General features: G+C 40.8%; 2 protein-coding genes across 7 annotated transcripts in view; one reads left to right on the top strand and one right to left on the bottom strand.

Annotated features, from left to right (window-relative positions):
• ikzf5 (IKAROS family zinc finger 5) overlaps positions 1-24,792 on the top strand; it is a 133,794-nt gene that overhangs the window by 107,595 nt on the left and 1,407 nt on the right. The window contains exons 1-5 of one of the 3 annotated variants that reach the window (XR_013278598.1): positions 13,734-14,292; positions 14,572-14,732; positions 15,080-15,253; positions 15,346-20,165; positions 20,336-20,496. Coding sequence is in view for 1 of the 3 variants with exons in the window: in XM_077496388.1 (XP_077352514.1) it covers positions 14,600-14,732; positions 15,080-15,253; positions 15,346-16,208 (1,170 nt within the window). In the remaining 2 variants the exon portion in view is untranslated. Of the gene's footprint in view, positions 1-13,733; positions 14,293-14,571; positions 14,733-15,079; positions 15,254-15,345; positions 20,287-20,335; positions 20,497-24,792 lie in introns of those variants that run through there. The other 2 variants (XR_013278599.1, XM_077496388.1) reach the window with 2 other exon arrangements.
• On the bottom strand, positions 18,663-24,066 carry cuzd1.1 (CUB and zona pellucida-like domains 1, tandem duplicate 1). 4 transcript variants are annotated; one of them, XM_077496382.1, is made up of 17 exons: positions 23,899-24,066; positions 23,751-23,822; positions 23,158-23,256; positions 23,051-23,089; positions 22,868-22,966; positions 22,734-22,772; positions 22,549-22,647; positions 22,044-22,082; positions 21,855-21,953; positions 21,737-21,772; positions 21,517-21,661; positions 20,823-21,046; positions 20,374-20,549; positions 20,073-20,303; positions 19,829-19,995; positions 18,877-19,121; positions 18,663-18,794 (listed from the first exon to the last, which is right to left on the bottom strand). In XM_077496382.1, the coding sequence occupies exons 1-17, from the start codon at positions 23,945-23,947 to the stop codon at positions 18,748-18,750; spliced, it is 1,905 nt and encodes a 634-aa protein (XP_077352508.1). In that variant the 5' UTR covers positions 23,948-24,066; the 3' UTR covers positions 18,663-18,747. The 4 variants fall into 4 exon arrangements, with proteins under 4 accessions (XP_077352508.1, XP_077352509.1, XP_077352510.1 ...); XM_077496383.1 differs by having other exon boundaries at positions 21,517-21,658; XM_077496384.1 differs by having other exon boundaries at positions 23,781-23,822.

Genomic DNA, 24,792 nt, shown 5'->3' with positions numbered 1-24,792 from the left:
GTGGTATTAAATGTATAAACCATTGCAAAATATTTTCCACCATTAATGTGATTTCCAAACAACTTTTCAAAAGGCAAATTAGAAATTGCAAAAGTGCACACACCCACGTATAGTGATGTGGCTATTTTCAGAAATAACTCATCACATTCAAATTTATGTTGTAAAGGAGTCAGAACACGCCTCCCACCATTTCAACAATCGCCGATTGACCACAAGATGTTCTAGTAGGCTTTTGCTGACATTTTTGTAGTCACATATAAATGCCGTGGTTGCGCGGAAACGTTCTGCAGTATCAGAGGGATTTCTTTGTTCATCGTGCACATTTGTGTAACGTCATCTCAGTTGCTCAATTTATTTTTTTGTTTTATTTATTTATTTATTTATTTTCATATTAGTACCATTTATACATATATCACAACTGCCTAACAATTAAACTGGGGTGTGTAGACTTTTTATATCCACTGTGAATACACTCATTCTTATGATCGGAATTCATAAAATGATTTAACGGTGGTACAAAACAATGCTAAAGTAGAACTCAAATTAAGCAAATATTTTTATGCATTTTACAACACATTTTAAATTCTAATCGTATTTTAATTTTCTTGCAGCAGGTGAACCAGAAAGGCAGAAAATGAAAAATATATCAGAATTTGTATGACTCCATACAAGTTTTAGCAAGTTTGCAATCAATGCTCCCAAAGAACATATTTTATTAAATACATTACCAAATAGCAATAGCTTATTTTAAGCTGTATATCAATATCAAAGACAAGCTTGTGTGACTTTGTGCTCTTGCAGACAATCAGTAAAGTTGACAAAAATGGCCGCTTCCCCAGTGTCTGCAGCATCGATCGCAGAAAGCCACGCGCCCCCTTTGTCCTTCTTGCACTTTTAACTGGGCCACTCTTGTCGGGACGAGCCATTAAACCCGTGAAGGCCACGCCGAGATTGCTTCGATTTAAGTATTGCATTTAACTTGTAAAGGAATTGGTGGCCCTCCGCTGACCCGGCGCGCTTTAATTGGGATTTTGCGCCGATCGATCGCCGAGTGGCCGAGCGAATCTTGAATTACGGCCCGATTAGCTTCTACCTCGGCATCTCGCCACGGCCAGTCGAAGGAGCTCGATGTCTTGCAGGGCTGAACCGCTTCAGCTTGATTGCAGGAAATCGGGTTACTTCCTGTGGAAACTGGCAGCAAAACATGGATTTAAGTGGCGAGGCATGAGGCACGTGTGCAAAAAGGTTGTTTAAATATTATTCTCTGTCAACTGTTGGTTTTAACTAGGACTAATTGATTAATTGATCATAAGGCATCTGATAGATAGTGTTGACTTGATCATGTCTTGAAGCGGTTGAAAAATGAAGCACACCAGCAGGGACACTGCCTCACCTAATTTCCTGTGTAAAGAAGTCAGCATGATGTCAATTAACTCACATTGGTTTTGCATGAAAACAGGAGTTCAGGGATTCTCTCCTCTTTTAACTGGTAGAATTGAGGCTTTAGCCAATTTTGTGGGAATTATCAATTGTGCGAAAGTGCTGGAAAGCAAAAAAAAAAAAAAAAAAAAAGGGGGGGGGGGGGCAAGAAAGCCTACTAGAACATCTGGAATTCATTTGGGGTTAATCAGAGGCAGTTCCAAATGGTGACGGGTGTGTCTTGACTCCCATTTAACAAGAAGTTGAATGTGACTGGCTAATTCTGAACACAGCCACAATTTAATTTTTTTTGTATTAAAAAAAGGCATTTGAACAGGGGTGTGTAGACTTTATAACCACTGTATGCGCGTACGTCACTGTGAGATGCTCTATAAATTCGCGACCAGGGTGTCAAAATGAACTCTGACATCCACTGTCACACAGTTGCCGCAAAACACTGACAAAACTACTCCGCCGACATTCTGATGTGGTGCAAAAAAAAGTTGCCGGCATCCATTTTGAAAAAACAACTTTTCTCCTTTCAGCTTCTTCCGCCATCTTGCCCGCTCGTGCCACGACAACAAACGATCCCAAATCAAATCGCCGACGTGCGCCGGACGGTCAAACGCTCGCCATCAATAAAGCAATTTGTGATGTCATAACAGCGGCAGCAGTCGCCCAAGCCAACCTTTTCCAAAACTTTAACACCCCCCCCCATCCCACCATCCCGCTACAAATGGCCGCTGCCCCGCCATTCGAGGCGCGCCTTGTGAATTTAATGGATTCTGTACAAATAATATTCCGCCATAATGGAAAAGGTTGAAGTCAGCCAAGACGGATGAAGCCATAAACACGTATAATTGAGAATCAAAGAGCGATAAATTTTAAACTGCGAGTCATTCTCTCTTTTTAGATGATGATCTATGTGGCGGCGGCGGCAGGGAAATGGAAGAGATTATGGGGGGGGATTATAACAATAAATTTTCTAAACATACACCTTGATTATGCTTCGATTTTTTTTTTTTCTTTTTTGCGAGGGCCTGCTTGATGGCCGGCTGGCAAAATGGCGCCATAAAACAGGCCGGGTTCCTCTTTTGCCTGCAGAGCGTCGGCATGCCCGGAGGCGCAATGCCCCCCCGCCCACCGCAAAACGCACCCCCCGCCCTCCCAACCACCTAAATGGGGGGAAATGAATTGTGTAATTTATTGCAAACGTGCACACAGTGAGATTAGATCAGCATATCCCATCAGAGGAACAACAATCAATCAGCCTCTAGTTAACAGCTTGAAACACATAAAAAGCAGGGGCACCTAATGGCTTTCCAATTGAACAGATTGATAGACTTATCCGCTCCTAAGGGATGAATTAAGAAAATCGAGTACTCTCACACAAAGTCATGCCACTTTTGACGGCATCTTTGCAACCTTTTTTTTTTTTTGGGCACAGTTGCTATCGTTTTACTGATTTATACGGCGACAAGGAGAATCCCAAAATGAAAAAAAAAAAAAAGTCTATCTTTCAGTTGTAGAACGCGCTTGAAGAGCTGATTTGCGATTCAGATGAGGGTCGGGCTGGAAGGGGTGGGCACATGTGCGGCGGCGGCGGCGGACGGGCTCATTTTAATGACCTGATTATCGCGGGTCATTTGGAAAGTGTGAAATCAAGGGAGCTATTGAAAGCCACTTAACAATATCAAAATGTGACCGGGGGTGAGCTACTCAACCAAAAAAAAAAAAAAAACTTGTTAGTTTAATATCACTTGAAACGTACCACTGATTTCAAACGAAATAAGCAACTGAACAATCGGGAATGAGGTTTCGCGATGCAATTGCTTGAGAACGTCGAGTACCGGAATAGTACGGCTGCGTCTCAAAGTCTTGTGACTTGTGTGTAGTGGTAGATAATCGGTGCCGATTTTTGGCATGTTGACAAATATCGGCATCGGCCTTTTTACGCATCTAAAAGTCGATAAAGCTGGAATCTCACCGAGCAGTGAATGCTTGCAAATGTAGCAAATTTTGTGTTTTTATCAGGATTTTACTTGTTGCAAAGACATTTCAAACAAATTCAATTTTTTTATTTTTTTTTAACTGTCTGCGAAGATCTTTTTTAACCCTGACATTTGGTCGAGTAAACGCTTGTAAATCATGGTAGCAGCAGTTTTATCTTAAAAAAAGATGCTCTAGTAATTGATGAATTGTCTTCAACAATCGACTTGCTAGTCGTCAAGTTAGCATTAAAGTGTTAGCTTATTTACATGTTAGCCTGTTTGTTTGCCCTTTTTCCAAACTGTTTCTTTCCCAGACGGATTTGTGAGACAAACAAAAAATCTAATTCCAGCCCAAAATCCAAAGGGGTCACTCCAAACTGCTTTAAAAAAAAATAAAATAAAAAATCAAGCATGGCGAGCCGAGCCGTGACAATTCTATCTTCCTCACATCTTAATGTCCCGAAAGACCCGGGGGGCGCGCGGGGAAAATTAACCATTTAATAGCAATAAATAACCGATTGTGACTCAAGGGGACTTGACATCCGTCTCGGGTGATCATATCAGCCACACGTATATAAATAATCAAATAGCAGATGCACCACCAAAAGGGCCCAATCAAAAATTTTAGGACTGAGCGAGGAGGTTGTAGACGTTTTCCATCTATTAGCTCAACAAACAACTTCCAACATGAATATTAATCTATTGATTATTCAGTCAATTAATCGATGGATCGGATTCATTTTCATTTTGCATTAAAGTGTACTGTATAACGAAAACATGTTTCCTCTAACTACTTTTTATTTTGATTATTTTGTTTATTAACCACCAGTGTGTTCCGTCCTCACTAGATATGTCTGCTGTATCCAGCTAGACAGATGACAGATGAGATGTTTCTTGTAGTTTTTAATCTCTTTTATTTATTTACTTCCTGTAAAACTGAAACAAAGAAAAATACAATACAGCACAATAGTACAGTCAGTTCTAAAAATATCTGACTAACATTGTTTTCTAACTAAATTAGCATACACCAATCACAAATCTAAAGAAATAATAATCACACCAATAAGTGCACTTTTGTGTTAAGATATGCGTTCTGAAATCTGAATTAAAGTAGACGACACAACCAAGGTACGCTAACATAGTTAGCTTAGTTAGCAAACTCAAGTACGCTAGCATAAAAAGCTAAGAAATGCTAACATCCTCGCTGACTCGTTTTTACTAACATTTTGAATTTTAAAAAACATTCAACCGGACTTTATTGGCTCTTTATAGCTTACAGAAAGTTATACAAATGAACACAAATAGTTACTTGCAGCCTTACGTGTGTGCGGGTTGCTCTTCAGGAGTGTCATTGAAACTGACGTCAACTCAAGTGAATCAGACATAATACGCATTTCACCACTAGTGGGTGCTAAAAGTCAACATAAATAACAGAAAATTACACAGTAATTGATTTTTATTTCATACTTTGTATTCGTATAGTGATTTTTTATTTTATTAATTTTTTTATTTTATTTTTTTTTATTTTTATTTTTTTAAAGGCAGGATTCATGTTGTACTATGTTATCGGTTCGGTCATTGTTTTCCAAAAGTAAAAACAGATGTTTGCAAATGCCTTATTTTGATTAAACACAGAAGATAAGAAGATAATCATTTAATGAAGGACTACAGAAATCAGTGAACAATTACTGATTTGGACCATTTTAAATAACAAAAAATGTCCCAAATGATTACTCGATTAGTAAAATAGTCGCTTAATTTGATCATTGATTACTTTGGACAGTTTTCGTTGTGTTCTACTCGGAATTCCGTGCCTCTAAAATCCCGTCTGTCTCCTGATATTTATCTTTTATTTTCCATCAATGCCACTCTCATTAACGCCTCTCACTTCCTTCCTCGTTCCCAATGACAATTGATCGCACCTCGTATTAGTCAAAAGACAACATTGATTATTTGCAAAAACATAAGTGCAAATCAAATCAACGGATAGGGGACGGCCTACCTGTACGCAGGCCAGTTATTGACCAATTGACTTGATGCGAAGAAGGGGGCATTCTTCTCCGACGACGCTGCCTTAGCGCCCGACCACAGTCGCGCTAATACCCCGACTCTTATCAGCACACAAGCGACCAACGTGTGGAAGTCTTTCCGTCAGCACCGCTACATATTTTCGATTTCCCTTTGATAGGGGCGAAAGCTGCACCGTACGCCTTCATTAGAAAGCCTGCTGTCAGGTGGGTTATTTATGAAAAACTATTTCCCGCTTACTTACATTGGCTTGCTTATTTCTTTTCCCCGTCCCCGTGACCTGCTGTAGAACCTTTCCCCAAAGCCTTAGAGCTAAAGACGTATTCTCGGTGTCCACGGGTCAGCCTTTGCAATTGAGCTTAGATTGAATACCGGTCTGGAGCGGGGAAAAGGCACGCTTGGGCCTTTTTATTGTGTTGGGAGAAAAAGGAGTGCAGCAAGAAGTGCGCTGAAAACCCGCTCCGAGGGTTTCATTTGTGGATGATAAAGACTCGCGAGGAAATAAGAAGCGATGCGGGCTGTTAGAACTCAAGTCTGGCCAAGAATGAGTCAGCAAATTGGCACGGAAAGCAACAACACGGAAAGGTGAAGGCATCTCAAACTCGGAATATTTCATATTTGTTCCACAAACATGTCAAATGCACCTTCCTGGCTGTTATATAGTGACGATACTCCAATGTATCTGAAGAATTCATACAATCCTTTTCATTTTTTGTCTGTAGACTTGCTTAGTTGAGCATTCCGTCAATATTGCCGGAAGATTTATCAATGACGCAACACATTTTGTTGAGGATTCCAGACGAAGCATTGTCGCAAGTGTGGGTTTTCGTCCGTCAAAGTAATCGTCAATGCACCGTCTCATTCCCGTCTTCCGATTCTGTCATTCGAATATGTACATTAGGGATGTCACGATAAGGGCAATATCGTGATATCCCGATATTATTAAAACTGCCACAACATCGTCGTCGTCATGTTCACAATATTTAAAAGGAACACATCTGTTAAAAAAGTCGGGTTGATTTCCATTTGTGCAGTTCTAGCACCCTCTAGTGGCTAGTTTATTAGTGCAATTTAATTTTCATTAGGGATGTTCTGGCCTTCTATGTTCAAAATCTATGCTAATTGTCAGATGAAGTGGAACCGAATTTGCTTGTGAAGCGATCAATGTGTGCTTGCATTACCAAGTAGGTGCCTCAATATTGTTATTAGAGATTGGAGGTGCTTTATATGCATTGCTGTTATGTACAAAAGCACAATATTGTTTGTGACGTTTGGATATCGTTACATCCCTAATGTACATGATATGGCACAGATGGTTGTCTGTCTCTTTATGTGCACTGTGACTGACGGACGACCAGCCCGGGTGTCTGCCCAAAGTGAAATTGGGATTGACTTAACCTGATCATGATAAGCGATATAGAAAATTGATAGATTAATTGATGCTAATTTTAGCAACACTCTAGTGTCAGAATTCAGTTCAGGTTTCTGAAATTGTGTAAAAAATAAAATTAATAATAATAATAATAATAATAATAATAATAATAATATGTTGTATGTTGTTTGCTCAGCCCAGAAAGTGGAAGCGATGCATTTTTCATAACACTTTTGATATCCAGGACTTTTCCAAAGCAGCCTAATCAAGTGCGGCGTGGCCAAGCAGGTTTGTCACTGTCACAGGTAAATGATGTAATGAATGAGCGTGAGGCTGAGTGGACGTGCACCGGAGCGTTGGCTTTTTAAACACCTCTCCAGCTGACTGGGTTCGAGGAGGCCCAGCTGGACACGGCCAGCGGATCGATGGTGGGTGGGGTCAAGGGTCAGTCAACCCCTCCATTATGGCCCAAGTAGCTCCCATCATCATCTGGCTAACGATGCCTGCAGGAGGGCCAGACATGGAACTGGAACTGGAATTGGCTGTAAACGAGCATATTTCATGTGAGGAATTTCATACTTTTCCCTTTTATAACAAATTACAGTCATTCCATTAGCGCTGCTCGATTATGGGAAAAAAATAATCACGATTATTTTGGTAATCACAATTATTTAAGCGATTATTTTTTTTACAATAATAACAATAATAATAATAATAATAATAATAATATTTATTCATTTATTTGTACGATGATCATTTATTTCACAAAATAAACAAACAAAAAAATAATTAAAAAAGAAAAAAGGAAATGTTTACACAATTAAAAATATTAAGACCAATTAAAACATATATATATACACTATAATTATGTAAGTTCCTTTTGGACCAAACAGAATTTATAATCATATACACTATATTTATAAAAATATATATTTATGTATTTATGTTTGCAAAAACTTGAAGTTGGAGTGTAGAAGGATGATTTTTTTTTTTGGCACAAAATAAGAACATTTTTAAATGTTAAAGAAAAAAAAATATTATTATTATTATTTGAAACACTAATTATGCAAGTTTTGGATGAAATAAAATTTATTAGTTATTTTAAAAGTTTTAAAAATGTAAATCATGATGATTTTTGTAATTGTTGAATGTAATAATTGAAATTGTAATTGAATTTGATTAATTGCACAGCCCTAAATTCCATTTTAAATGTAAGAATTGGAACTCAAAAACGAAAACCTCGAAAGCATTTTATGAACGATCTGAGAATCCTGCCCTGTCACTTTGCTACCAAGGACGGACTCAATAACTTCTTGAACGGGTCCGTACGAAGAGCGGAGTTCGTTTTCCAGCCGTACGCCGTGGGCGCTCCAAGGACACGGGACCATTTTTGTCTCGTGATGTTGATGCATTGCTAATATTACAGCAGGGGAAGCCTGGGAAATCATTCCCGCCCAGATTGCGTTTGATCAATAATCTCGGGAGAACGGGCTCCTTCATTAATCTCAAACTTTAACTCACATTAGCTCGACGGTGGATTTTTGTTCAATACATTCAAAATCTTTGCGTGGTAATTAGGGGCATTCATCTCATATCAGATGAACGATACTAGCTGCTGTATGTAATATCAAATGAGCTACTGTTCGTACTGAGTTGTGGTGCACGGCAGTTAAACTGAGTCAATACATATTTAGCTGGCATAAAATGTTTTTTTTTTTTTTTTTTGTGCCACAAAAGTTCAGATTTTATTCTATGTTTTACTCACGTGCGACTTGTGAAGAATATTTGTCGTTAAATTAACTCAACTCATATTTATTTATAAAGCGCTTTAAGAACAGGCGTTGCTGTATACAAAGTGCTGTACATAAACATTAGTTTTGCAGTAAACAAGAACACTTTGCTTTTAAATCTCTTAAATTCATCTGTTTTTTTTAGGGGTGTCAAAATGAGTGTGTTAATTTTGAGTTCATTTATAGTTCCTATTTTTTTTTTTTTTTTTGTATGCACAATTAATGTCCGCCTCTTACTTGGAAAGGCTGTAGGGGGGATTCCAGTCGCAATGCAGCAAACATGTCTGTCTCAAAATTTAGCAATAATAATGCATATATTTGCGGAGACTGGGGTCAAGTTGTATTTTGCAGTATTAAAAATGCGCAGAAATTCACAAGTTATTTCATGTTAATGATTAGATATATGATAATAATCTAATAATATTATAATTATTATATTATTATTATTATTATAGATAATATGAAAAGAGCCGTCACCGTCTTACAAATGCAATTATGCCATCTCGTGGCAGAAAAATGACCTCAACACAAATCAATATCACACTCGTTTTTTTGCCGTACAGTTTTAAGTTTAACTCAATTTTATTTTTGTGAAATTTTCTGTATCAATGACTAAAAAATGCAGCCATATTTCTATTAGTTTAACATTTTTTTCCACTCTTATGTTAACAGTATGAAACCTAGAAAAAAATATTGTACATTTTGTGTATTTAGAACAGATATAAAATTTGCAATTAATCGTGAGTTAACTATTCAAGTCATGTGATTATGATTAAAAAACGTTTTTTATGTTTTAAATTATTTTCCCTTTAATATCCTCAATTCTTTTCCCTTTAAACTAATATATGAAATGCGCTATATAAATATAGCTGCCTTGACTTGTCATTTAAATATTCAAAAGGCAAGACAATATATGATTGCCATAAATGACTAACAGTGGCAAATAATAAAATATTCTTATTTGCGTTGGTGAAGAAGAAGAGAAAGTAACCCCACAAGTGAGTCGTTCACGTGACCTGCACCAGCGATCCACTGGCCTGTGTGGACGGGCTAGTGGACGCACTATATTATCATCAGGACGACAGGCTCATCCATTACGGGCCCTGTTGAGGGTGCGAGTGAAACGCGGTATTAGGGCAACTGTGCGTTCGCACGCATCAGTCAGGACGATGAGCTACAGCCACAGAATGACAAGCGTTAGGGAGTTGGGGGGTTAGTGCAGGTGGCGGTGGTTGGGGGGGCGGCGAAAAATGACGCCACTTTTGCGGCCGTACAAATGACGTTTGACCGCGATAACTCACCGCCGGACACTTCATTTCGAGTCGCTGAGCGGTCAATAGCGACGATGCCATCTTCTTTATTTGTAGCTGCCGCTTTTGCTTGCCGGGGCGTCGAATAAATACTCCTACAATGCCACCTGGGTAAAAAATATCGGTCAATTTTTTTTTTTTTTTTTTAGCGCCGTGACTGGCTCCGGATGGAAACCTGTTTGTGGCGGCATAAAGCTTCCACAGTCAGGCGGACACAAAAAGGGCATCCGTCAAGCCGAGTGTGATTATGACTTGGATATATCCATCCATCCATTTTTCTGTTAACACTTGTGCTCATAAGGGTGGTTGGTGAGTGCAGCTGCAGTCTATCCCAGCTGGCTTTGAGTCAGAGGTGTTGCACGTATAGAAAACCACTCACATTCACACTTAGGAATTTCATGTACATCTCTTTGGAATGTGGAAGAAATCTTTGGCTGACAATAAACCAACGAGGGATGAACAAATATGATTTTTTGTATTTACTTTAATAGTGTCTACTGTGATGTCATTAGAAACTAGAAACTGTGATGTCATTCTCAGCAAGTGGCAAAATGGCCACCCCCTGAGATGGATAGCCAGGTGGATTTTGCTGCTTAATTGGTGTTCCACAAATGCAATATTAATCAGATTTTTTTTGTTTAGATCATATTATTGTCAAGAAAATTGTTGACTTCCCCTTTCAGGTAAAAATAAATCACAAATGGAATATTTTCAAATCGTTCACAACGTGCTAACTGCTAACCCACCATGCTGCCTACTTGTGAAACTAATAACAGCCTTTCTCTACGCTAATAATCAAACCAATTGATAAGCAATCCATCACTCCGGAAATGGTTTACAAAACCAGACTGAGAGACCTGGTTATGAATCCATTTTAAGAATCTGTGAGGATTAATAGTCTAATTTGTCACTGGCGACAGCTAGCGCGCCTGATTGTTGCCGATGTTTCAGCCACGTTGGAAGGAATCGCTCCTGCTTGTGTCATGTGTTTGTTTGTCAAGTGGTGCTTGAAAAGTGTAATAAGGTAGTCGGAGGAACACTTCCTGGCTGACGGCGGATTTATGGCGCAATGCCTCATAAAGTCCTATCATATCTATTCACTGCCGCTATTATCAAACGGCTGTTTAGCACTCTTATGTCTTTGTGTTCGGGAGTCAGTCAGTTAGAAAGACGCCGTTCGTCCTCGATTTCTTATGAGGAAAAAAAATAATAAACCCATCGTGTGTCGCTTTACTCAAGTGGAACGTTTCTCTCTCGGCCGCCTTAAGGAGCAGACAGCTGTGGTCAAACTAAGGTCAATAAAATGTCCGTCTGTCCATCAAGAGATAAAAGTTTGCCTTTCGGGGGGCTTGGGGGGCCTCTTCTGCGAGATACTCAGGAAATTAATCAAGGAAATTGGTTTTTTTTGCTGCGCCTATATCGCATCTAATCTGTCCCTTTTGTCCAACATGTGGCAGGCTCCAAGCCCCGCCAATCAAGGGAGACACGCCGGCTTTATGAAAAGCCACTTGTTCCCTCGCATAATTGGGCAAGACAAGGCCGGGACGAGAGGAGGGGGGTGGGGTTAGTCGTTGGCGAGTTAAATGGGAGGTGGAGGTGGACGGAGGGGGCAGTCTTGTTTGCCCATGTAAAGTGCGATCAGGATAATAGCGTGCTCATCAAAGGCGGCAATTACATTCATGACAAAGCGGCCGGGCGCGCCTGCGAGGAAATTAAGTGGTGAGAGGAAAGAAAAGCTTCATATATACCTCCTTTATGCTCACACGCACACACTCTCGGCTCTTTTTTTCCAAATGCTCCACATGGAGACTCCCAAGAAAGAAACAGTCTCCCGTCTAATCCCCCCTTCACCTTTTCCGCCTGTCCGCCGTTACTATGGGCCGCACTTGTGTGGGATTTTAAAAAGCTTTTACACGCGGATAATCTTCCAATGATCCCAACAAAAAAAATAAATAAATAATGCCGCGCTTTAAGGAGGCCACTTCTCCACATTTAATTCCAATTTGAGGCGACAATTACATCTGAACAATGAATGAAATTCAAATTGACATTATAGAGATGGTGTTTATTGTAATACAGATTAATGCATTGCTTGTCTTGCGAAGAAATACAGGACCTTGTTTCCCTCTAGTGGTTAGCTAATGAATCACTGGCCTATTACAGTTCAGTTGTATTTAAAAAAAAAAAAAAAAAAAAAATTAAGTTCCATTCATCTGCATTTCATCTTTCACAACAGTTAACAACTTTCAGTTTGGTGCACATTTTATGTAAAATACAGCTTGATTTCACCATTAGACTAAGTGCAATTTATCGAGTAATTGCGTGGGAATGCTGAAAGCTGAATGCTAATAGCTGAATGCTAAGATTTGAACGCATGTGGAATGTTTATGAAGTAAATTGAGAGATAAATTATGAAATTATAACCTCCTGATTACTGGACAATGAATGCGCTTTACCAACTGTGCCACCGAGCAGCATCAGACACCTGGTAATGATGATGATGGCGTGGAAAGTGATACTTAGAAAAAGTTCAATGTCTGTCCCATTGAAAATGAATGGGGAAAAGTTCATATTAAAGGCAAAATTGTGCAAATACTGCTTCAACATTCCCACAATTATGTAGGTACAGTTTTGCTTATAACATTTGCACTTTTTTCTATATTTTGATTCAAGAAAATTCAGCATATATACATATATATATATATATAATTCATTTTATGGTCATCTTGTGATATTTGATCAACTTGGAAGTCAACCAGCATCAGCCCACTTTAGTGCATATGAACAAATCCAGCAGTGCAATATATATTGCATATTGAACCAAATTAGAGCAGGTTCCGTCCCGTCTCGCTAACAAATCATTTTGTGTAAATTATTCAGCAGGATCCGGGGCCTGCTGGAAACCTGTGCATAATTAAATTGCAATAAAATAACATAAGTGCGGACAGGCTGTTTGGGAACTGATGCTAATTGGCTGCTAAAATGTCTCCCGCTAGCACGTGAATGTGCATGCTGGTGATGTGTGTAATAATAATATCGTTGATCAATATTGATCATGTATCTCCCAAAGAGCTTCCTGTGCACATTGGGGATGGAGGACAGACAGATGGATTGTGGAGTTTCAACTGATGTTTCACCATCAAGACATGTGCGCCATCTTGTGTCTACTGGTTGTAACCACAAATAAAGAAGAGGTTGTTGTTGTTGTTGTTGAATGTGAATGTGAATGGGTCAGTTAGCTAATTAGTCAGTGGGGCGGTGAAGGATGTTTCGCATATGAAGTAATAAAGAAAAAGCTTGCAGTAAAAAAAAAAAAAAAAAAAAAACTCGTTGAGGTTAGATAAAATTAACACAATTATTTGAAAATGTTTGTTTGAATTAGTGAAGAGGAAAATGCAATTGGCATGTTTACCATGTTTTTGACACTTACCCTAACTCTATATCTGTTCCAATGCCAAAAAAAAAAAAGCTATTTAATGCACACCAGCGTCATTTCTTTCTTGTGATTGAGTTGAGTTGAGTGATTGATAATTTTCCAAACGTGAAAAAGTCAAAAGCAAAAACAAAAAAAGTCAACAAAAATAATGTGCCTAAAAAAACAAACAAAAAAACACAGATTCCAAACTATGCCCTTTTTAAATTATTTTACAAGAACGCTCTCATTAATAACACAGTACATACATTCATCAACCTTTATGTGTGAAGTCAAATACAGTACTGTATTTTCTATTCACTGCTGCCATGTTTTTGCCAGAAGAGGTCACTGTAACCGATGATTCAAGAAAGGAACCCTTTTTTCAAAACAATTCAATTGCTTCATTGCTCCATAAAAGCTTAATTGGGCCATCACTACGATTGTCGGGACGGTATTGATTTCTAAAATAAAACAAGAGTGAATCTTATGTATGAATTTATGTCGACATTTTAATGAGTAGTGTATCTGGTTTAGTAGTCGGAACGTGTATACTAGGATCATTCGTATGGCGGTCGGACCATTTTCTCCAAAGCACAACTCTGTGAACTTTCACCCCAAAAACCATCGTTATTGTTTTGATTTAGCATCTTGGGCTCTTCACGTGATATTCAACGGGGGTAACGGACTTAAGCACGTCCCACAGTGGGGACATTTCAGCAGAATTCAACTGTACGCGAGAAGGAAGAGCGACAATGACGCTATCAAGAAGAAACCGGCGCTCCCGCTGAAAAAAAAAGATGCTTGAGTCAGCCTCATGCTAACGTTAGCTGTCAACGTACTCACCTGAGGTGTCAACATGGCGGTGATGGGAAGGGGTGTGTAGCATTCTCCGACTGGACACGCTGCAGGTGTTTACATTTCGTTTTATTACTGGCCTGGATTTTCCAAACAAGCAAATAAAACGGATGTAAGTATATAATTATTCAGGAGCTTGCTTTACAAAGGATACTATTCCTCTACTTGACTCATTTAGGTGCAAGTACTGTAATATATGGCTTGAATGTTAATTTTAGCCTTCTTCTATATCGTTGTAGTTTTAATTTATGAGGTGTCAGTTGAAAAGTAGAAATTACATGAGTTAAATTGCTTCCAAGGGATAAATTTAAATAAAAATTACCATCTGAAAGTACCACAGAGTCTACTGTTTACAAACATATACTGGTGTATCCTTTTGAAAATGTTGCAGTGTTGGATTTTGCCATTCCTTGCTTTCAATGGGCGAGGAAAAGCCAGACACGCTGGACTTCGTGAAGGATTTCCAGGAGTATCTGAGCCAGCAGACCCAACATGTCAACATGATATCGGGCTCCGTCAGCGGCGTCAAGGAGGCCGATGAACTACCAGCTGGTAATGTTGACGTTTATTCCGTTTTCTCAAGAGTCAGTCTTGTGATGACTGATCTTATGAGAGTGAGCCTTTGCTCTTCCTGGTTGTTACAGGCCAAGATTAGCAAATATTAGCCCCATTTATGGTATGTTACTTGCAAATTAACCTATTTTTCCTTGGAATGTATCTTCAAAAATAGCTTTTATTCCTCTAACATTGTGACCTTAGATGGAGCAAAGGAATTGCCACACAAATACATGTATAAGTCAGTTTTTCAGCAAATAGTTATACATGCTAGGTTGTTGTCTAAAGACATTTTCAAGTCGGTGTGCTTGCAAATTGCTGACTGCTTATCCCTCCATGCAAAGACTGCAGTCAAAATGGGCTGGACCACCCGGCGGTGGACATGTCCCTTGAGGACGGCTCGGGGTTGTTGGTGGACGGTTTTGAGAGAACTTTCGACGGCAAACTCAAGTGCCTGTACTGCAACTATGCCACCCGAGGCACAGCGAGGCTCGTTGAGCACATTCGGATGCACACAGGTTCGGGCTACAGTTGAATTACACTCCTATTTAAACTTTATTTATTTTTAATAACTGCAGCTGCTTTGAAGCTTGTTTCCTCCATCCACCAGGAGAGAAACCCCACCGCTGCCACCTGTGCCCATTCGCCTCAGCCTACGAGCGCCACCTGGAGGCCCACATGCGCTCGCACACGGGCGAGAAGCCGTACAAGTGCGAGCTGTGCTCCTTCTGCTGCAGCGACCGCAGCAACCTGTCGCACCACCGCCGCCGGCGCCACAAACTGGTCCCGAAAAAGGACACCCGCACGTTGTCGCACAAGAAGATGCTGAGCGTGCTGCAAAAGAAAGCCGGCTCGCTCGGCTACAGCCGCCGCCTCCTCATGGCCCCCGCGACGACGCCCAGGGCCTGCGACGTGGGCGACTGCTCCCGCGATCTCCTGCGGGAGGCTTATGACGACGGCGCGGGCGAGGAGGAGATTCAAACCCGCCTTCGTTCCAATCTGATCATGGAGAACCCCCTCAACCAGCTCTCCGCCCTGGCAGGCCAGTGCGCCAGCCTCCCTTCTTCACTCCATCCTCCCACGTCCCCGGGAGCAGAATCCATCGCGGACGACAAGCCCCCCCTGATCCAGCGTCCGCTCACGTCCTCTTCACCGATCACCCCTGAGCCGCGAGCCCCGCCTCAGCTCAGCAGCTGCAGCCCGGCAGGGGACAGCGGGCACACCAGCACCCCCAGCGTGACCAACAGTCAGCCCGGCACGCCGGCGCCCAACCAATCGACCCCTCTGCAGTCCCCCCACCGTGTGCCGCATCGCTGCCAGCACTGCGACATCTACTTCCCCGACAACATCCTCTACACAATCCACATGGGCTGCCACGGCTACGAGAACCCGTTCCAGTGCAACATCTGCGGCCACAAGTGCCGCAGCAAGTACGACTTTGCCTGCCACTTTGCTCGTGGCCAGCACAAGTGACGGATTTTAAGAACTTTACAGGATCTTTATTTATTGATTGTATTTTATTTTTTCCCTCCCCCCTTCGGCCTTGATGTAGCATTTTGCCTTCAGGGAAGATGTCAGCATTGAGATGGATTCCACGATCGGAGGATGAAGTCTGAATTCTATGAAGGAGTCATAGGGCCACATGTCGGAATTCTATGGGGATACATTTGTAAGTGTATAATTTATATTTTCAAAATTTTATGAGACTAACGCTATGATATTATTTGGGGGGAAAAAAGTTGCAGTATTATAGCAACACAGAACTGAAGTGGTAAGCAAAAAGTCACTTGCAGATTCACAAATAGTCAAAATATGAAAAGAAAAGCTTATTTTAAGACTGAGAGACTGAGACTTGACTTTATTGATCCCTTTGGGATGGCTCCCTCTGGGAAATTTACACGTCCAGCAGCAATAAGAACAGATAATAAAATAAAAAATAATTCAATCAACCAATAAATAAGGTTATTACACCAGAGATTGAATTAATAATAGTCATAATTTTAGGCCCAAATTTGTATTGCAAAAATTATAATTTTACAAGGAGGAAGTTGTAATTCTATGAGTCTGAATATTATGAACAATGATCATTTTCTGAGAAAATGTCAATTGACGGACGTCTTTATTTAAATAAAAATAAAATATTTGTTTGATGTAGAAAAACAAATAGTAATAACATGAGAATAATGTAATCATATAGACAGTTTAGTGTTTGTGCAAATTTCCTATTACAGTATTAATATTATCATAATATTGCAACTTTTTTTTTAATGAAATACGATTACTACAAAACTTTGACTACTCCCCCTCACTTTTTTTCATGTGTCCTAAACACTCCTTTATATAATTCAAACGATACAACACAGATTTTTTTTTTAAATATATATTTCAGGATGTAGCCTCAAGTCTTCTCGAGGTAAACCTTTATGGTTGCCTGACTAACACGACATTGTTATAACTCGTTCACTGCCAGCTCAGTTAAGATGGATTTTTAACTTATATAGCCGTCAATGGCAGTGAATGCGTTAAAAGTGATGTGGTGTTGAAATAATGCCAGTATTTATTTGCAGTGCCTCCTGACATTTCGACTTTTGTGAGTGAAATAGCAAAGAGTCAAAAGTATCTGCTTTTATTTGCTAAAATCCTCTTTCATGAATGCTGCTACGACCCTTTGGAGTCGATTCCAGTTGCACCGCAGGATGAACGTGGACCAATGTTTTAACTGCCCGGTCAGCCGTTGAGGTGTCATCTGGATTTTAAGCACCGGTTTTAACTTTTAATGTACTGTAGTTCCCGAACACACTTCACCAGGGGCCGCCAGGAAACTTAACTTCCTTTGAGTAACTTAATACACGGAACGTCTTGCTATTGTCTGAAGTCACTTTAAGAAGCGTATCCCCATGGCCTTACACCCTTGGTGATAAGCAATTCCCCAAAATGTATCCCACTTTGCCTGGTGCTTTGTTCCCCCCTGAATATTTATTGCATATTGTATTGTAGGTGGTTGATTTGATGTTCGGTGTATTACAAAAAGAATATTTAGTGCGGGGTACACATATACCGACTTTGTGACATTTGTGTCGATTCTTAAGTCATCCAGGTAATCTGCACAAGTTAAATGTGCTGTAGGCACACCTTGAATCCAAAAGGCTTTTTCACTTTGCAGTGAATGATTGGTTGGCAACAACAAAACAGTCTCGGGGGACTCCACACCGAAAAAAATTACAACTAAAGAAGCCTTTTGGATTCAAGGTGTTTCCTCCATTCAACTTTGGCGGAGTAGTAGTCAAAGTAGATGAAACTAAGCTAACAGTTAGCTTGTCTGGTAACTTACTAAAAGACTGTGAAATTTTATATTAAAAATGCATATAAGACCTCAATCACAGGAATGGTAAAAAAAAAGAAAAGAAAAAAAACTAAACTTATATATTTAAATGTATTTATACTTGGGGTTGACTTCACTAAACATTTCATTTGCGTGCCACGTAGGCCTAACAGCTAAAGGTCGCGTCACCATATTTGCTTCTAATTTGCTATCCTGTTTCTGTCAAAACTAAGGAGTGTTTAAACTAGTTTTGTTTTGTTTTTCCGATTGATTATCGCGATCGTAAGCATTGCACAAGTTGTCGGTATGTGTTTACCTCACTGAATTGTCCCACATTATCAAGTTTGTCCAGTGCGTCGGGTACGGTTGTCTGTGGCCAAGAAACGTGTGTACAGTCGTAACCAACTATGTGCCTAGCAGCACAAGGAGAGAACGATGCCTTATGTCGTCACTGTGTTGTCACTTCATGGGTAATGTTTGTGTCAAAAAAAAAAAAAAAAAACTTTCATCCTTGTGGATGCTAATTTGTTGAGATAATTTATAAGTAAAAGTGTTTTTCTAACTGATATGATCTACTGGGTGGAAATGTAAAGAAAAATAACAGATTGTCTTTCTTGCAGCTTTTAATCAAAGGTGAGTATGTTTGAATTTCATTAATGATTATTATTAGTTTAAGTGAAGATGATCTTGTTAAACTGCATCCTCTTTTGCCGCTCCCTTTTCCTCCTTGTCAGGGTCTAAGGACAAGAAAAGACAAGCATGGAAAATGTCATGATGTGCTGTGTTCATTTCTCGGTATCCAACTAAAGTGCTACACACCAATAAGCTGGATGGGACCCAGGACTAGAGTCTGGCTCTTGTGTTTGGCGCCCACGTCTCTGGTTCTGCGCTTCTGGCAGCCGCGGCGGCAGCGGGAGTTCCAGTCGTTGTCTTGACATACGAGGACCTTGCACTGGATGTAAACCTGCTCAGCGTGCCGTAAGAACTGGAATGCCTTGAAGGAGAACCGAGCGTAGCGGTAGCTGCCACTGACATATGACTGATAGGTGTTATCTATGGGACACCTGCATGGGGAAACAGACCATGTGACAGAATTATTGTGCTATATTGTGGTCGTGTTAAAGGTGTGTTGACAGGAGTGTAGCTTAATTTTGGATTCTGGCTCTTTTTACTGCTGTGAAAATGTGTCAGTTGTGAAAATGTGTTACACTCCAAAACACCAGGGGGCAGCATACCAGAAATTAGGCAATATTTGACGCTCCTGTTAAAACTTGGCAATTTTGAGCTAAGGCTTTGAGTAGCAGGAAAAAGACAAAATGATGTGAGATCTAACAGATCTGAACACTAGATGGCTCATCCGCTCTGTGAGCCAGTGGGAAGAAACAGCGGGACAAGGCTGCTCGTTCACTCACAAGTCACAACATTATGGAGCACAGACTTTAAAAATAGCTGAGTTTGCTCAAATCCCAAATTTTCAACTGATTTTCATTTTTGTTGTTAGATATGACACAAACAACTATGCCGCCTTTAAAAAAAACAAACGATTTAGCGATGTTAAAATTTGTAATAAGCCCATCCATTTGTAAACCTGTCAAGAATTCAGCACGTTCCGACTATTTCTGTGAATAAATCATCCAATTTACCACAGACAACAGCACAGAAAACCAGAGCAGTCCGCTGTCGTAAAATGGCCGAGCAGTGGTTACGTTGCCGATTCTGGCTTGAGACATCTGAGTTCGTTTGTGATTGAGCCAAAGGGTGCTGGTCTTACCCGTTGCGGACCAGGTAATAGGTTGTTGGTTGGAAATCTGAGGCGGATGGTGAGGCTACACATGTATCAATGAAAATATCCAGGTAGCTCCCCACACTACTGTCCCTCAGGTCCACCTGGACGTAGAGGTCCTGGTTGAGAGAAACCCTGTATGGGAATTCAGTCACCTGGTGAAGGAGAGCATCAAGATACACATTAATAACTGGAGTGGTGTTACGGCTCGATGAAACTGAAGTTTTTCTGCCTTGTAGGAGAAGCTGCTGGTGGTGTAGAAGTCCATGGTAGTGTTGAACATTCCTGTACCCGTGATGCTGGTGTTATCGTGATTCTGTGCCAGGTACATAATCTGCGCCACCGAGTATTGATCCATCCGACACACCACATCGATTTTTAAGTTGGCCTTGCGAGTGATGTCGCCATGGCTGGACGTGTAGCCACGCAACGTGTTGGTGTACACCACTCTGCCGTTCTCAAACTGAAACATTAATTTATGGGCTTTAATTGCAGGTTGTTAATGATCACCCTCTCACAGATCTTCTGTCTACCTTTCGACTGGTGCCACAGCTGTTGACGTGGAAATTGAAGACCACATCTTTTGAAAAAACTTGGGGTCGACAGTATTGGTCCTTGAGGTAGAGACTGTGGCCGTCGTAGCCCAACGAGTTCAGGTACTTCCGCCCTATCACGATGCTCATTTCATCCGAGGAGCAGTTGACTTTGCCTGGTTTAAAGAGTATTCACACTTCAAAATGTTTGCTTTGTTCTTGTTTACTGCAAAACTGATGTTTATGTACAGCACATTGTATACAGCAACGCCTGTTCTTAAAGCGCTTTATAAATAAAGTTGAGTTGAGTTGAGTAAATCAAAAGCAAGAACTACAGTAGTTCAAGGACCACTTGTCATCCAAGCTACTCCACTATCACATGACTCTTTAGTCGTTGCATTTGAGGACAAAACAAAGTTCAGCCAATGATCCATCAGTCTTAATTTTACCCGAGTCCTGCGGTAGAGCGCTTGTGAACTCTGCACGGAATCCTCTCCCGACCACCGATCTGTCGCTCCGGAAAACCACGGTCATGTGGTTGGAGGTTGAGTAGAAAAAATTTAAGCTATCATTGCTGTTGGTGTTGTCATGGCACACTTTTCCCAAGAAACGCGAGCTCACGGATGGGCCGTCGTAGACTGTAATGTAGTCACAGCTGCAGCAGCTCTGCAATCTGCCAAAAAAACAATCCGTCCAAGCAAACGTACAATTAACATTTCTCTATAAACTGAGGATTTTTCATGATTCTTAACTTTCAACTTTCTGAGCGTTCCGTCACTGGTCAATGTCAGTCAGGATCTCCATAATCTTGATCTTGTACACTTTTCAAGTTATTGCCCTCTTTCCAAGCATGAACTCCATTGTTTGAATAATATCCACGATGACAAAAATAGGCCACAAAGTTAAAGATCAAAGTCTGACAGTTACACTGCTCAAACCCTAGTTCTACCCAAACACGAACTCAACCCCGAACACTGTCCCTAACCCTACTCTAATGCTAATCCTGGCATACTGGTAATCCTAATAACAGTCCCAACTGTTGAACTATATATGATCCAAGTAGTTTGTGGTAGTTTAACTGCAAGGATTTTACCTGACTTTCAACTACCTTTGCCATAAGATATAAGACAAATATTCACTCACTGCAGGTATGAGAATTCCAGTAAGACTCTTTGGTTGTGCAAAGATCTGAGGTGCCAAACACAGTATGCGTTGTCATTGTAATAATTAGGGTGCCTGGGACTGGAGAAGGCACCCGAGCCAAACATGGAACCTCCGCAAGGCCCTTCTGAAAGTCAACACATTTATTTTCATCACCCCTGTTGTGTTAACTTACGGTGAACGTTCATGCAGAAGATTCTACCTGTGGTTGGCATGTAAGTTGTCATGTAGCAGTGGGCTGTTTAAAATACACACACAGATGTCAGCACTTTTTTTTTTTTGTGGTAAGATGGTGTTGTTTGAGGGACATCATAACTCACAGTAGTAGTCCGGGCAACAACTGCCATAGTACTGGCACGAACTGGAGCAGGAACAGCTTCCCAGGTTCCTGCCACAGTTGTAGCGACATGAAGGTAAGGCTGGACAATACAATTGGAAGAATATCACCAAATTACAATAAATTCATTGGTTTAATGAATGATTTGGTCTAAATATAGCGATGGAAGTACCTGTGGTCATTGGTTGTGCAGTCACCCTATCGCAGTAATCTGAAAGAAAGAGTTTTGACTCACTTCATGATGTGGCAAATCTAGGTCCAGAAAGTAAAAACCCTGCCACTGTTTTAGCTTTGGCCATTGATGTTAGCTAGCTTCCTAGCACCATGTGAGCTAGCTAAGGAGCTAACTAGCTAGTACCCAGGGCTAAAGCCAAACTGTGGCAGGGTTTTTACTTTCTGGACCTGGATTTACCACCTCAGCACCAGATGATGTCTGTCAGAAGTTTTTCGGGTTGTTTAGGGCAGTGTTTCCCCGCCATGGTCAGGGCCATTGTACGTTTTGTGAGTAACATGTGCTGACTTCAGACACAGGGACAAACAGTCTACATGCGAATGACATGCTGTGGCGACCCCTGACAGGCAAAAAGCCAAAAGTCACTTCTCTTATTAAGTGAACTTGGATATATCACAATAATCTCTTGGCACAGAGAATCACTGGTTTAGGGACAAAAACTTACAGTTGTAGTCATGGCAACAATTGCCATAGTGCCGGCACTTGCTGGCGCAGGAACAGCTTCCCATGTGAAAGCCGCAGTTGTAGCGGCACGAGGCCTGAGCTGGAAGAATCTCAGCATTTTAGTTCCCATTCATCTTGAAAACTTTGATCTGGATCATAGATTTTGTCAAGCTAGTTGTTGGGTACCTGTGGTCCATGGTTGTGGAGTCGTGTTACGGCAGTAATCTTGAGATAGAGAGAAAGAGAGCGAGAATGGCTATACCTTCTTCTGCCAGGGATGACACCACTAAGGATGTCTCTAAGCATTGTCTGGTACTCACAGTTGTAGTCTCGACAACAGTTGCCATAGTAACGACATGAGCTCGAGCAGGAACAGCTCCCCATGTGATAGCCACAGTTGTAGCGACACGAGGCCTGAGCTGGAAGAATCTCAGCATTTTAGTTCCCATTCGTCTTGCAAACGGATCTGAATCATAGATATTGTCAAGATAGTTCTTGAGTACCTGTGGTCCATGGTTCTGAAGTCGGGTTCCGGCAGTAATCTGAGAGAGAGAATGGATTTACCCATTTCTGCCAGGGACGATGTCTCGAAGCATTGTCTGGTACTCACAGTTGTAATCTTGACAACATCTGCTACCGTAGCTGCATGAGTGGGTGCAAGAACAGCTTCCTAGGTCCATGCCGCAATGGAAGCGACACGAGGGTGACGCTAGGAGAAGAGATATTTTAAAAAGTTGAATCAAGACATGGCAAATTGCTGAGCTGGAATGTGTGAGAAGAAGAACATGCGAGCTTCACACAGGAGTGGCCAGAACCGAGATTTGAACCCTGAACCTCAGAGGCCGACGTCATGACTAATAGCCGAGGCCACCATCGTCCCTGTGGTCAGTAATAGTAATCACTTCTATTCACTACAATGAACAGCCAGTTGTGCCAAATGTCCTGAAACGTTGCACAGTTGGTTGAGCAGAAGGTCAAATTAAGTTCAAATGTAAAGGCTAGGTCAAGGGTCTGCAACCTGCGGCTCTGCAGCCACATGTGGTTCTTTAGTCCCTCTCCTGTGGCAAACATTTTACGGCTCCAGACTGGATTTTCGGTTATTAATTTGGCCTAAAATTGATCTTTTGACACTAAAAGTTGCTGCCCCTTGCTTGGACCAGGTTCATCCCAAAGTACCACTTGAAAAAAAACAAATATTCCTACCTGTTGTGTATAAAAGTGATGTTGCTGTACCTGTAGGTCTGTACAACACAGCATCATTAGCTTCACCGTCACCTGATTATCAAACAACAAATAAGTATTCAATCCGTCAGCTCAAACGTCACCACAACTCACAAAGGACAAACAATACCTTGCACCCTGTGTAGGATGGCGACGCCAACAATCAAGAGGGTCCACATGGTGACTTAGTTCACCTCCCAATTGACTTGACCAGAACCGCGGGACAATTTATAGAATCATCCGAGCGCCTCCTTTCAGCAGCCATAAATGACGGAAATGTCACATGGCGGTTGCTCGGCATGAGAAACGTACACTTGTGCGCCATCATAAAGGAGCGGCGCATGTTTGCTTTCAGCTGTTTGCTCTTCTACTTTAACGACGTGAGACTTTTTTTGGGGAAGTGCAATTAATCGCGCACAATTGATCAACTCGGACACCTTGATGGTAAGCGATTACACCGCACTCTTGCTGCAAGCTCAAGTATATTTTCTTTTCGCGTTATCGGCGATTTAGAAGAGCATTATGACATTTTCTCACGTGTTTTGGGAGGTTTTGTATGCTCCGATGTAGCCATAATTTGGCCATAATATTAATAATGTTCAACATGGTGGTTGTCCTCAGCTTGAATTGGGGCTTTAGAAAAGCTGGAAGGAATTATGAACAGTTCCAATTAAGAAAAGCCTACTAGAACATCTGAAATGTATTCATTTGTATATTATCGACAATATTGTTTAAAGTTAGTTTGAAAGATCACTTTTTCCACAAAATTATTAATAAAATGAACTGGTTATTAATTTATGGAGCCTCAGCAGCTGTAGTCTTTTCTCAAGGCTTTGTTTGACTCTGCCAATAAAAAAATGATATCACACATGATATGTTCCATTTATGATGAGAAAATATAACGAGTGGGTGTGTAGGGATTTTTCCTGCTGCCCTCACGGATGTCAGCCTTTCCATACTTGAGATTAAAGCCTTATTAAAATAAAAAGAGCATTTGCTTAACTCATTCACTCCCAGCCATTTT

This window comes from Festucalex cinctus, chromosome 14, assembly GCF_051991245.1.
Source record: "Festucalex cinctus isolate MCC-2025b chromosome 14, RoL_Fcin_1.0, whole genome shotgun sequence".
NCBI classification, from domain to species: Eukaryota; Metazoa; Chordata; class Actinopteri; order Syngnathiformes; family Syngnathidae; genus Festucalex; species Festucalex cinctus.
Note: the sequence above shows the minus strand (reverse complement) of the source record. Positions and strands in the feature narration are given on the sequence as shown.